The sequence below is a fragment of the Otolemur garnettii genome, unplaced genomic scaffold, assembly GCF_000181295.1.
Source record: "Otolemur garnettii isolate 467f Iridium unplaced genomic scaffold, OtoGar3 scaffold00037, whole genome shotgun sequence".
In the NCBI taxonomy this organism is placed as follows: Eukaryota; Metazoa; Chordata; class Mammalia; order Primates; family Galagidae; genus Otolemur; species Otolemur garnettii.
The window spans coordinates 6012095-6024199 of NW_003852432.1; the positions used below are offsets into that span (position 1 = coordinate 6012095).

General features: G+C 37.5%; 3 protein-coding genes across 5 annotated transcripts in view; all 3 read left to right on the forward strand.

Moving 5' to 3' along the window:
- Nucleotides 1-12105, forward strand: part of CADPS2 (calcium dependent secretion activator 2) — a 499168-nt gene that overhangs the window by 162653 nt on the left and 324410 nt on the right. The gene's annotated exons all lie outside the window — the stretch shown is intronic.
- Nucleotides 5696-6622, forward strand: RNF148 (ring finger protein 148). Its single transcript, XM_003803973.3, has one exon. The coding sequence runs from the start codon at nt 5711-5713 to the stop codon at nt 6620-6622; it is 912 nt and encodes a 303-aa protein (XP_003804021.2). The 5' UTR covers nt 5696-5710.
- On the forward strand, nt 9167-10601 carry RNF133 (ring finger protein 133). Its single transcript, XM_003789783.2, has one exon. The coding sequence runs from the start codon at nt 9406-9408 to the stop codon at nt 10534-10536; it is 1131 nt and encodes a 376-aa protein (XP_003789831.1). The 5' UTR covers nt 9167-9405; the 3' UTR covers nt 10537-10601.

Genomic DNA, 12105 nt, shown 5'->3' on the forward strand with positions numbered 1-12105 from the left:
CCTATTATGTCCTAGATAATGTGTTAGAAGCTGGATTTACAAAGATCAGAATAAGATTTAATTCCACCTCTCATAGATTAATAGAATAGATGACTTTGTAGAGGTAACTATCCAATGTATTAAGAATTTTTGCTAAATGGGTGGAGTATAGCTGTATTTGCCACAGAGGAGAAATGGGAAAACCATGTGAGGTAATGAATATGTTGGTTTGTTCCACTTTATATATACGTGTGTGTGTCTTATAACTTCATGTTATGTACCCTAAATACATACACAACAAAATTGATTAAAACATACATGTGAAGGTTAGAATTATAGTTGCTACTATCCCAAATGCCTTCTGTAGAAGATAGTTTTATTACATGAAACTGTGAAGTTGTTTTTGTTTTTTTTTCTTTTAATTTTTTTATTAAATCATAACTGTGTACATTAATGCATTTATGGGATACTGTGTGCTGATTTTATATACAATTTGGAATGCTTACATCAAACTGGTTACCATAGCCCTCACCTCACCTACTTAATTATTATGTTAAGACATTTATACTCTACTCTTACTAGATTTGACATGTACCCTTGCAATATACACCATAGGTGAGGTCCCACCAGTTACCCTCCTACCACCCATCTACCCCACTCCCCTCGCCTTGCCCTCCTCTTCTCTCCTTCTTTCTGGGTTATTGTGTTATATATTTGGTATGAAAGTGTAGGTGATTATATGTTGATTTCATAATAGTATTGAGTACATTGGGTATTTTTTTCCATTCTTGAGATACTTTAGAATGGAAAGAATATGATCTAGCCCCATCCATGTAAACATAAAAGAGGTAAAGTCTCCATGTTTTTTTAAGGTTGTATAATATTCCATGGCATAAATATACCACAGTTTATTAATCCATTCATGAGTTGATGGACACTTGGGCTTCTTCCGTGACTTGGCAATTATGAATTGGGCTGCAATAAACATTCTGGTGCAAATATCTTTGTTGTAAAATGATTTTTAGTCTTCTAGATATATACCTAGTAGAGGAATTGCAGGATGGAATAGCAGGACTACTTTTAGTTCCCTAAGTGATCTCCATACTTCTTTCCAAAAGGAATGTACTAGCTTGCATTCCCACCAGCAGTGCAGAAGTGTTCCCTTTTCTCCACATCCACGCCATCATCTGTAGTTTTGAGGTTTTGTGATGTGAGTTATTTTTAGTGGAGTTAGATGATATCTCAAAGTGATTTTGATTTGCATTTTTCTGATAATTAAAGATGATGAGCATGTCTATAGGCCATGCACCTGTCTTCAGAGAAGCTTCTGTTCAAGTCTCTTGGCCACAATAAAATGGGATCACTTGTTCTTTTCTTATTAATTAGTTTGAGTTCTCTATGGATTCTAGTTATCAAACCTTTGTCAGAAACATAACCTACCCCTGCTACCCAAAGGAATATACAAATTTAATGCAATCCCTATTGAAGCACCACTGTCATACTTTAAAGATGTGGAAAAAATTGTACTTTGTTTTATATATGGAATCAGAAAAAAACTCAAATAGCAAAGACATTACTCAGAAATAAGAACAAATCAGGAGGAATCACGCTACCAGACCTCAGGCTATACTATAAATCTATAGTGATCAAAACAGCATGGTACTGGCACAAAAATAGAGAGGTAGATATATGGAACAGAATAGAGAACCAAGAGATGAACCCAGGCACTTATTGTCATTTGATCTTTGATGTCAAAAACATAAATTGGGGGAAAGATTTCCTATCCAACAAATGGTGCTGGGTGAATTGGCTGGCGACTTGTAGAAGACTGAAACTGGATCCACATCTTTCATCATTAACAAAAATTGATTCTCACTGGATAAAAGATTTAAACTTAAGACATGAAACTATAAAGATACTTGGACAGAGCGCAGGGGAAACACTTGAAGAAATTGGCCTGGAAGAATATTTTATGAGGAGGACCCCCCCTCCCGGGCAATTGAAGCAACACCAAAAATATATTACTAGGATCTGATCAAACTAAAAAACTTGTCCACAGCCAAGAACACAGTAAGTAAAGCTAGCAGACAGCCCTCAAAATGGGAGAAGATATTTGCAGGTTATGTTTTTGTTTTTTAAAACTACTGAACTGTTAGCTGTAATTAGAGGGAATGCTTGCCAAAATAATCTCCCTCTGTGTGTGTATGTGTATAATGCTAAAACTTTTGTAAAAATAAAGATTTTGATTTCAGAAAAAAATTATCTTTATCAGTATTTGCTTTTTTTTTTCTCTCAATAAACGACTTTAGAGTCAGTGTTCTGTTTCCCCATGTCCCGTTATGATGCATTCAATTCCTTGCAGAAAATCTATACAGTTGATTCTGAGTTTAGATGCAAAATAAGTTTGTTTTGTGGATTCCTAGGGATCTTTAATAATTGCCTAGTCCTGTAAACTGTGGCTTGCTGGATGATTTATTGAAGGCTCTTTGGCTTTCTCTACATCTTAGGGATGCTATCTGGGCAGTGCGATGTGATTATATTTAGCTACTTATCTTTATCAGAGTAGAGATATCTGGAAGTGTGACTTTTCTTACAAGTAGAAATCAAAGAATAGCAGGAGGGTAGAGATCAGCTGATTTTTTCCCCCTTACTTAATGATAGTTATAACTTTCTCAACATTTTAATTGGAACCTGGAAGTTATGGGACACATATGCATATATGCCTGATTTGAATATAACTCTTTTATCCCAGCTGGATGATTCCCTCCTTAGGAACAGAACCACACTGTGTCCCTTTTAACATAGAGCCTGGCTCATTTCAGCACCTGTGTAAAATGCATAGTGCATGTTTGTTGTCATGGTTACAGAGGTATTATTCCTTTTTAGGGCCTGTAACTGCCTTTTGTTTGCCTACTTTCCTCCCAGTTCAGACCTTCTCCCGCTGGGGGCAGAACACTGAAGTCTTCACCCTTCCTCTGGCCATGTGCTCAGCCAGGAAAAGAGCTCTTCCCAACAGGATAAAGTGTGATTACTCTGCTCACATTTCCAGGGGTCCTCTTAGACATGGGTTTGGGAAGTAATTCTAGCCAAGGAAATACTGAGGGAAATTTGATAAGTTTTTGGAAAAAAATATTCCTTGTGCTTAAGGAGAGTTATGGAGAGAGAAGCATCTCTTTCTGCTTCAGGATATTGACTCTCTTGATACTTAAAATTACCCTGTAGGATCACAGAGGGAACCCGACATAGGAGGAATACCAGCATACTTTCATACGGTCCCCCTGTCTCTTCAACTATTCTGGCCCCAGGAAGATTCTAGGATCTGGTTCTGATAAAACAAGTGCAGTTTGTAATTACACTTCATGGACTAGTCGGTCACTTGTGCAGATCTCTGCCATTTCTATTCCAGGAAATCTGGCAACACGGGGTTGCAGTAAGGGCATCATCCTTGAGGGCAGCATTGCCAGTTACAGACGCAGACTCATGTTGAAGAACTGAGACTTGAGCAGAGATGAATGAGTTTGGGGATGGTTCCTCACTCCCAAGGCTGTTGCATTACACTCGGGTCTTTAATTTTGCTGTTGACATTTTGGGCCAGTAAGTCGTTATTGTGGGGCTGCTCTGTGCATTTTAGGATGCTTAGCAGCAGTCCGGGCCTCTACTAACTAGGCATCAGTATCACTCTCAAGTTGTGACCATAAGAAGTGTATCCAGAATTAGCTACATGTCCCATGGGAGGCAAAATTGCTCCCTATTGGAGAACCATTGTGTTAGAGATAGAAGATTATTTTTTATGTGTCCATTTTGCCCTAAGACTGTGGAAGAAGAGACAGAGTTCTGTCATTGTCTTAACCACTTTATATTATAGTGAAAAAAATAGAATGAATTAGTAGGTTGTTCAAATCAGTCCTTTCAACCATAGAACGAGTATTTTGAGCTCAAATATAGTCACTGCTTAAATTCTTTACCCTTAAAAACATCAGTAGAATAAAAATGTCAGAATCACATTATTTTTAATCTTACCCCCAAAGGTTGAATAACCACCAATTTAACAAATAGCCTCTAATATGAAGATGTTAAACTGACTCAGTGAGGCTTCAATTTGCCCCTGTTAATAGATTCATCCAGCAATTCACACTCCCTTTGAACATGAGAAAAGCTGACCTGTAAGGCCAGTTCTGATGTGAACAGAATCATGCCTGAATAAGTTTGTATGCATGCCCATTTTATTTTTTAAAAGGAAATGTTAATTAAGATATTATGAGCCAGAGTTATAATAAATGCTACTGTCAAAGTGACGAAACTCTCCCCATGCCTGTGATTTAAACGTTTGTGTCCATTTTGCCTACAAGGCAGGGTCTTTACTTTTTGTGTGGTTAGGGCGTTGCAACATGCTAGGTACATAGGAGACATCCTACACATGGTAGATAATAAATATCTGAGTGGATGTTGCCAATTTATTGAATGTCTGAAAAGAGGCTTCAGGTAAAGATTTAAAATAAAAGCAAACATATAAAGTATCTTTAAAGCCGTAAAAACTGTGTATTTTCAAAAACGAAGTCAGGTAGTGATCTGCAGTGGTCGCTTTCATCCTCTCCTCTACCCACTGCTACCTCTCCACTTACTGAGTCTGTTCATTCTGCCTTTGGAATCACTCTCAGGCTTGTCTGTGTCTCTGCATCTTTGGCTTCTTCAGGAGTGCAAGCCACTGTCTTTTTTTGCCTAAGCTCATTTCATCACATTATACTTTTCCTCCTCCTATCCATTTTCCCCAGAAAGCAGCCAAAATGCACTTTTTAAAAAGTGAACATTTGAAACGTGATTGAGTCACTCCTAAGGCTTAGAGCTCCACAGCATGCTTCTCTTGTCCTTGGGATGTCATCTAAAATCTTAATCTCTACAAGAATAGGATCAGGTCTGTTTTCTTCTCCAATATGTGCACCTTACTCAGTGTTCACCTAGCGTGTAGTTTTTAGCAGCTATGCCAGTGACAAAGTGGAATTCGCCTCAAAGATGGGACTGTACCAGGCCAACAACATAAATGTATACTCTGTCTTCCGCACGTGGACTAGTTAAACCTGGGATAAGCATTTAATGTTGGAAGTAAGTGGTAATGATTTGCTCCTAATTCCCAGAGAATGCCATAGTGGAGAGGGTAGAACTAGAGATGAGAACTGGCTACTGGTCAGGTACCTATGCTGATCCGAGCCAGGGTGGATTTTGTCTTTGCCTTGCAGATAGAAAAATGAACAGTATTAAGTGGTTACATAGACTTTCCATCTGTTCACAACTAGTGGAGAAACACAAGGGTTATTTTTTTTTAAAGTCTTACCTACTTATTTATTGCTTTGGAGTCTATTCAGATTATTACAGATCTTGTCTTACAGCTTAGTAGCTTTTTTGGCCAATAGGATTTTAGTATGCAGTGTACTAATATAAACTCTTGGATTGGCTTAACTATCTCTGATGTCACAATTTCCCTCTGAGGAAGTCATAATTTTCTTGACATACACTGCACTATTAACAACTCTTGTTATTTTGTTTCATTGTAAGAAAGATAAACTACCAAAAATAAAAATGCTGGAAGGAACAAGATATCTTTGATCCATGCAGATCTTTTCCACGTACATGCTGCAGTAATCGGCTGCTGGCACTAGGAGCTGCACCTTTACTTTCTTTCACAACTGATGTTGTTTTGTTTTTCATGTTTGTCAGTTACTAGGCAAATGGAGGGATGAACCTACGTAGAATCACTCCTTCAACTCATAGTTGTGTTTCATCTCAACTATTAAGGCTTAGCGTCGTTCTACTGCTCAGCCTTCATGACTCAAGAGGAAAAGCCATTTGGACCGCGCACCTGAATATAACATTTCAGGTGGGAAATCGGATTATATCAGAATTAGGAGAGAGTGGAGTGTTCGGGAATCATTCTCCTCTGGAAAGGGTGTCTGGTGCGCTGGTACTTCCTGAAGGATGGAATCAGAATGCGTGTAATCCTCTGACCAATTTCAGCAGGCCTGAACAGGCAGACTCGTGGCTGGCACTCATTGAACGGGGAGGCTGTACTTTTACACATAAGATCAACGTGGCAGCAGAGAAGGGAGCGAATGGGGTGATCATCTATAATTATCCAGGGACAGGCAACAAGGTCTTTCCCATGTCTCACCAGGGGACAGAAAACATAGTCGCTGTGATGATAGGCAACCTGAAAGGCATGGAACTTTTGCACTTGATTCAGAAAGGAGTCTATGTGACGATCATCATCGAAGTGGGGAGAATGCACATGCCCTGGCTCAGCCATTACGTCATGTCTCTGTTCACCTTCCTGGCGGCCACCGTTGCCTACCTGTTCCTGTACTGTGCCTGGAGACCTAGAGCGCCCAATTCTTCCACCCGGAGGCGAAGACAGACAAAGGCAGATGTGAAGAAAGCCATTGGTCAGCTTCAACTGCGAGTGCTCACAGAAGGAGACAAGGAACTCGATCCAGATGAAGATAATTGTGTTGTTTGCTTTGACATATACAAGCCCCAAGATGTAGTACGTATTTTAACTTGCAAACATTTTTTCCATAAGGCATGCATTGACCCCTGGCTTTTAGCCCATAGGACATGCCCCATGTGCAAGTGTGACATTCTGAAAACTTAAGCAATCCAGAGAATCTTCAAATAATGTAACGAGATCTTCCTAAATCTTAAGATTAAGTGAATTCTCTCATTGCTTTTCACATAAAGAGAAAATTTCACCTTCCCTATCCAAGTACTAAAGAGGGTGAAATTTGTGTGTTTTAAAAATAAAACTCTGTATCACACCCAGCTATTTGAACTTGTCTTTCTAGTCAGCTTTAATTATTAGTCATTTTTGCCTTTATCCAAATAAGGGTATTAGTATATGTTAAAAATAATTTTGTCTTCAAATTATTATGATTATGACATTGCCATGGAAAGTTAATCCTAATTTTTATACTTTGTTTCCATATTTTGTTTAATTTCACTATCTAATAATTTATATCTCTGATTTCCATGGTTGATTAATTTCATTAGTACCCGGGAAATACCGTTTCCAAAACTACTGTTCGGATGGGTAATGGATTCTAAATAATATTTTAGATGATAGTACTTTGGGTTATTTAACTAAAAGTGTTCTAAATTATTATAGGCCTTATTTAAACATTATAGGCATTGTAAACATTCACCTCTGTTTTCCAGAGCTCTTTAAATCCTAGTATCATGCATCAGGCTATGGTAGCAGATTTCCAATCTGGAATTATCTCTAGTAAAGTCTTCTCTTTTCTTCTTCAGACAGAAATGAGTGTTTCTCTGGGACATTGTGATAACAGACCAGAGCTGAAATTTTGTGTGATTGCCTTTCCTTATTGTATCTTTTGCCTTATTTCTTACATCTTCCTCTTTTCTAGAAAAGAATAAACACCTATGTAGCACTGAGAGGCAGAAAGATGTGTGTTTTGTTGTACTGATGGAAATCTTGTTCTGGATGATATGTTAAACCTTTACTGTCCAACTCAGAGGGCATTTCTGAGTCTACCCACTGTGTACTACACTTGTCTTGAACAAACAAAGGTGGGGGGTTATGTGCAAACAAATCAGATTCATGATCTTAGGGAAGGCAAATTATCCAGTGCGTACCAAAGGTTTCACATCAGTATTATTTTCTTTTTATGCCACTTTTGGTTGGACCCACAGGTTCCTTTGCTTCTTCCTCCTTCCTCCTCTTCTAGCAAATTACCACGTTGAAGATTGACATTTCATCAGAAGTACCAGCTGCCCTAGTCCTGGTGAGACCCGACCAAAAATGTCTCTTAGCATGCTATATATAAAGGTCGGAGACATTTATGTTCAAGATTGAAATGCTTGGATTTGATTTCCTAGCAGATGAAAAAACCCACAGAGGTACACCCCCCAAAAGTGTGTCAGCAGCCGTAGTAGCTGCCCATGCTTGGTTAGTTCACACGCTATCCTTTAGCTTTCAAGTCATGTTGTGCCACTGACATGAGAGTAGCAAAATTATAGGCAGCGTAGACAGTGCTGGGGAGCAGCTTTCAGCAGGGATGATGGCTGAGTTTGGCAAAAAGTTTTGTTAAAAGCCTCTGCATGAGACCTTTAACAGTTGACGCTGTCATTGGTTAACTTTAAGTGGGGACTTTGAACTTTTTAAAATCAGTAGTTACACTTTAAAGAAATGAATTGTGCTAAACTAATACTTCTATATTTACTTATACCCTTTCTACTCTTCCCTCACAATATTATTTGATTAAGAAGAGATTAAGAAGAGATGTCAGGGTGAAAAATATTTATTTCTTTAAATATTAGTCTTTTCTGGTTTTACTCCTGTCGGACATAGTCTGTAGGTCCCAGTCATCATAAGAGTGAGAAAATGTGAGGTAGAAAATGTGAGAAAGTAGATTGAGCGGAATCCTCTGCTTTTAAAAATAAAAACACAAAACCAACCAATTTTTTTTTTGTTTTTAAATTTAGTTAATATTATAATGTCTTTTTAAAAATTTCAGATTAATATATGGGTACAAATGATTTATTTGCACTTATTAGATAAGGTCCAAGTTATAGTTGAGCCCTTCACCCAGACATTGTACCCATTATGTGAAGCTTACCAAATCTCCTGTATCCTCCTCCCCACTTGAATTTAATTGTGTTTATTTCTTGTGTGGGTATGTAGTTGTATCAGCCAACTTCTAAGCAAGCTTGAATTAAATAAATATAATATGATGGTTTACATGATAAATCAAAAATTAGCATTGTGACCAAATGGGATACAAAAGTCATGTCACTGAGCTTGCCACTTTGACCTCACATTGGGCTATAGTGTTAATTTTTAATTGTCACTCTCTTTCTTTTTTTAACTTTCCATTTATTTAGAAATATTTTATTCACTTGTGAAGAACAATAATAATATATCGTTCTTGCATATGCTTTCAGTTTTTAAAGAGCAAGTACTGTATAAATTTTTAAATTATATTTTACTTTAGTATGCTACCTGCTACTATTATATGTTGCTGAGTTATCAAAGCCATTCTGTAACAACCTAGAAATCACTCATAACAATATTGGAAACATTTAAGCCAATAGGTTTGCAGTTTGCTCTAAACTGTTCTCTAATTGGCTGCTTTGTTTCATATGTCATAATCACATCACACCACAGTAAGTGGAGTCTAGAGTTACAGTAGTGAGACAGGGGTTTATTTTTCAATCTAAAGTTTTTCTCTTTCTCTCTCAAATAAAACATCTGAAACTCAAAATACATCTTTAAGAATTGCTTAAGAATCATGTTGGAAGACAGTGGATCTTGTTTTCATCTGGAACCTTTTTTTCTTTTCATTATTTTAAATTGATTTTCAACAGATGTGGAAGCCACATCTGTTGGGTTGGTTCTTAAGTCACTAGGCGAAGAGAGAGATGAATCTACTCAGGACTGACACTTGGAGAAACAACAGCGCGTCTTCCTTGCTTATCAAATTCAGTTTTCTTTGTCTGTTTAGTCACAACTGTTGCAGAGCTAGTGCTGTTTGGACTGCTTTCATGAACATATCCTTTCACGTTGGGAATCGCATGTTGTCAGAGTTAGGGGAGTCTGGAGTATTTGGAAGAAACTCCGCGTTGAAGAGGGTGACAGGAGTTATAGTACCACCAGAGGGAAAAATCCAAAATGCATGTAATCCCAATACCAGTTTCAGCCGAGCAAAGAACTCAAACTCCTGGCTTGCACTTATTGAACGGGGAGGTTGTACCTTCACGCAGAAAATTAAGGTGGCAACAGAGAAAGGAGCCAGTGGAGTGATCATCTACAACTTTCCAGGAACTGGCAACCAGGTGTTTCCCATGTCTCATCAGGCATTTGAAGGCATTGTCGTGGTTATGATTGGTAACTTAAAAGGCATGGAAATTTTACAGTTAATTCAGAAGGGAGTTTACATTACAGTTATGGTGGAGGTGGGGAGAAAACACATCATCTGGATGAATCACTATTTTGTCTCTTTTGTGATTGTCACAACTGCTACCTTAGCATATTTCATCTTTTACCATATTCGGAGACTTTGGGTAGCAAGGATTCAGAACAGGAGATGGCAACGATTAACAGCAGATCTCAAGAAAGCATTTGGCCAGCTCCAAGTTAGGGTATTAAAAGAAGGAGATGAGGAAATCAATCCAAACGGAGATAGCTGTGTAGTTTGCTTTGAGCCTTACAAGGCTAATGATACAATTCGTATTCTGACTTGTAAACATTTTTTCCACAAGAATTGCATTGACCCCTGGATTTTAGCCCATGGCACATGCCCCATGTGCAAGTGTGACATTCTTAAAGCATTAGGGATTCAAGTGGATGTTGAAGATGGGAGAGAATCTTTGCAAGTTCTAATGTCCAATGAATTGCCTGAAACCTTATCACCTGTTATGGAGGAGACAAATACTGATCATCCTCCTGAAAGAAGCTCAAATAAAGTACTGCATGTAGAAGAGAACCTTCCTTCACAGAGCAATGACAGTCAGCCTAACTCAGTAGTGCAAGATGTTCATCCTTCACCTTGACCGCTTGACCTCTGAGGAAGTGGATTAAACCTGTTTGTCAAATCAGGTCTAAATACTGACAAGCAGTTTGTCTGTTTGAAGTGTGGTTTTGTGTCTTATTGTTGCTTTGGTAATGTTCTATATTCTTGTGAAGCCTCAAAGACAGAAAAAAGGCCTAGCAGGATTTTTTTTTTGCTTAATTTTTGACCTTTTCTATATATAACTTTTTGCTTGCTTATGTGACTCCTGTGAGGATACATATATTTATTTTTATGTTAATGTGTGCATGTTAAAATCAAGTACAAACATTTTTTCCCTAAATATATTCTGTATGTATATATTGGGCTTATTTTGGTAAGAAAAGTGTTAATATATTTGTATGTTCTTTATACTATAGGAACTATCAATTAAATTTGAAAACCATGAATTTATGTGCTGAGAAGAGTAAAACTTATCTTTTGACAGTTTATTTATAGTATAATATATTAGTTTTGAAGTCATTGTGGTATGTTTTGGGGTTTTTTTTCATTCTTGGAATGACAATTTTTTTGTACCAAATTTTACTCTTATTTTTGATAAACAGTTCTGTTCAAGCAATTAGTACATTTTATGTGGTCTGCATAATGAGAGCAATTGTAAAAATAAAATATTAGCACTCTTTAAGTGAACAGCGAGTATTTCGATGCCCAGTGTAACTTACCATAATTGTTACGTATTCCTAAACATAGGTTTAATGATAAAGAATTCTAATGATATTTAGTCAGAACGTCTTTACTTCTATGTGTTCCTCTTCCCTATTCCACAATTTATTTTTTCCATTAAAGAAAAGGTTTAAAATATGCCGAATTATTTTGGAGACAAGTAAAACAATGTAGAAATTATTGTTGGGACCTCTTGGGATCCCATTTGTTTAGTCAACTGTATTCATGTTTGTTCAGTTCACCTCAGGTCTAGTACAGCCCCGGACGCTCAAGTGCTTCTGAATAAATGAATGAAAACATATCAACATCTTTTTCATAAGTCAACTATTATGTGTTAATATGAAAACTGAACTGTTTATACCAATCACACAAAATAATGGGATATGGATGCTGAACATTTTCATTCTAAGTACTTTGAAAAAATGTTAAATGATTATATTATCCAGAATTCATTATTACAATTTAGCATGCGTAACTTTAATGAGTAGCTTTGAATTGCCTAAGGCTGATACATGGATTTGAATGTCTCTCAATCCTGGAGAGAAACCTAGCAGAAAGGAATTTTGTGGGTTTCTTACTGCTAGCAGTACTGGAATCGAGACACAGGCAGCATGGCCATTGGTGGCTGTGACTGCAAACCCAAGGAAGACGAGTTAAAGGAGGAGAGGCACTCGTCTAAGGCCAGGAAGAATCAGGACACAGTAAAAACTGGGCAGATGACCAGATGGGGACAATACCTTGCTTGGCAAGCACAGGCCATTTTATGCCCAAACTTTGTTAATCACCAGAGCTATTTTTTAAAAGAACTGAATAGCTCCAGGGCTGCTGGAGAACTTAGCAAGGCCACTCCTTTTGAGTGTCATTTTGAATTCACCCTGGGAGAGTAAAG

What these genes read in the sequence shown, in the direction of transcription:
- RNF148 (XM_003803973.3), top strand. Translation starts at nt 5,711, where the DNA reads ATGAACCTACGTAGAATCACTCCTTCAACTCATAGTTGTGTTTCATCT.
- RNF133 (XM_003789783.2), top strand. Translation starts at nt 9,406, where the DNA reads ATGAATCTACTCAGGACTGACACTTGGAGAAACAACAGCGCGTCTTCC.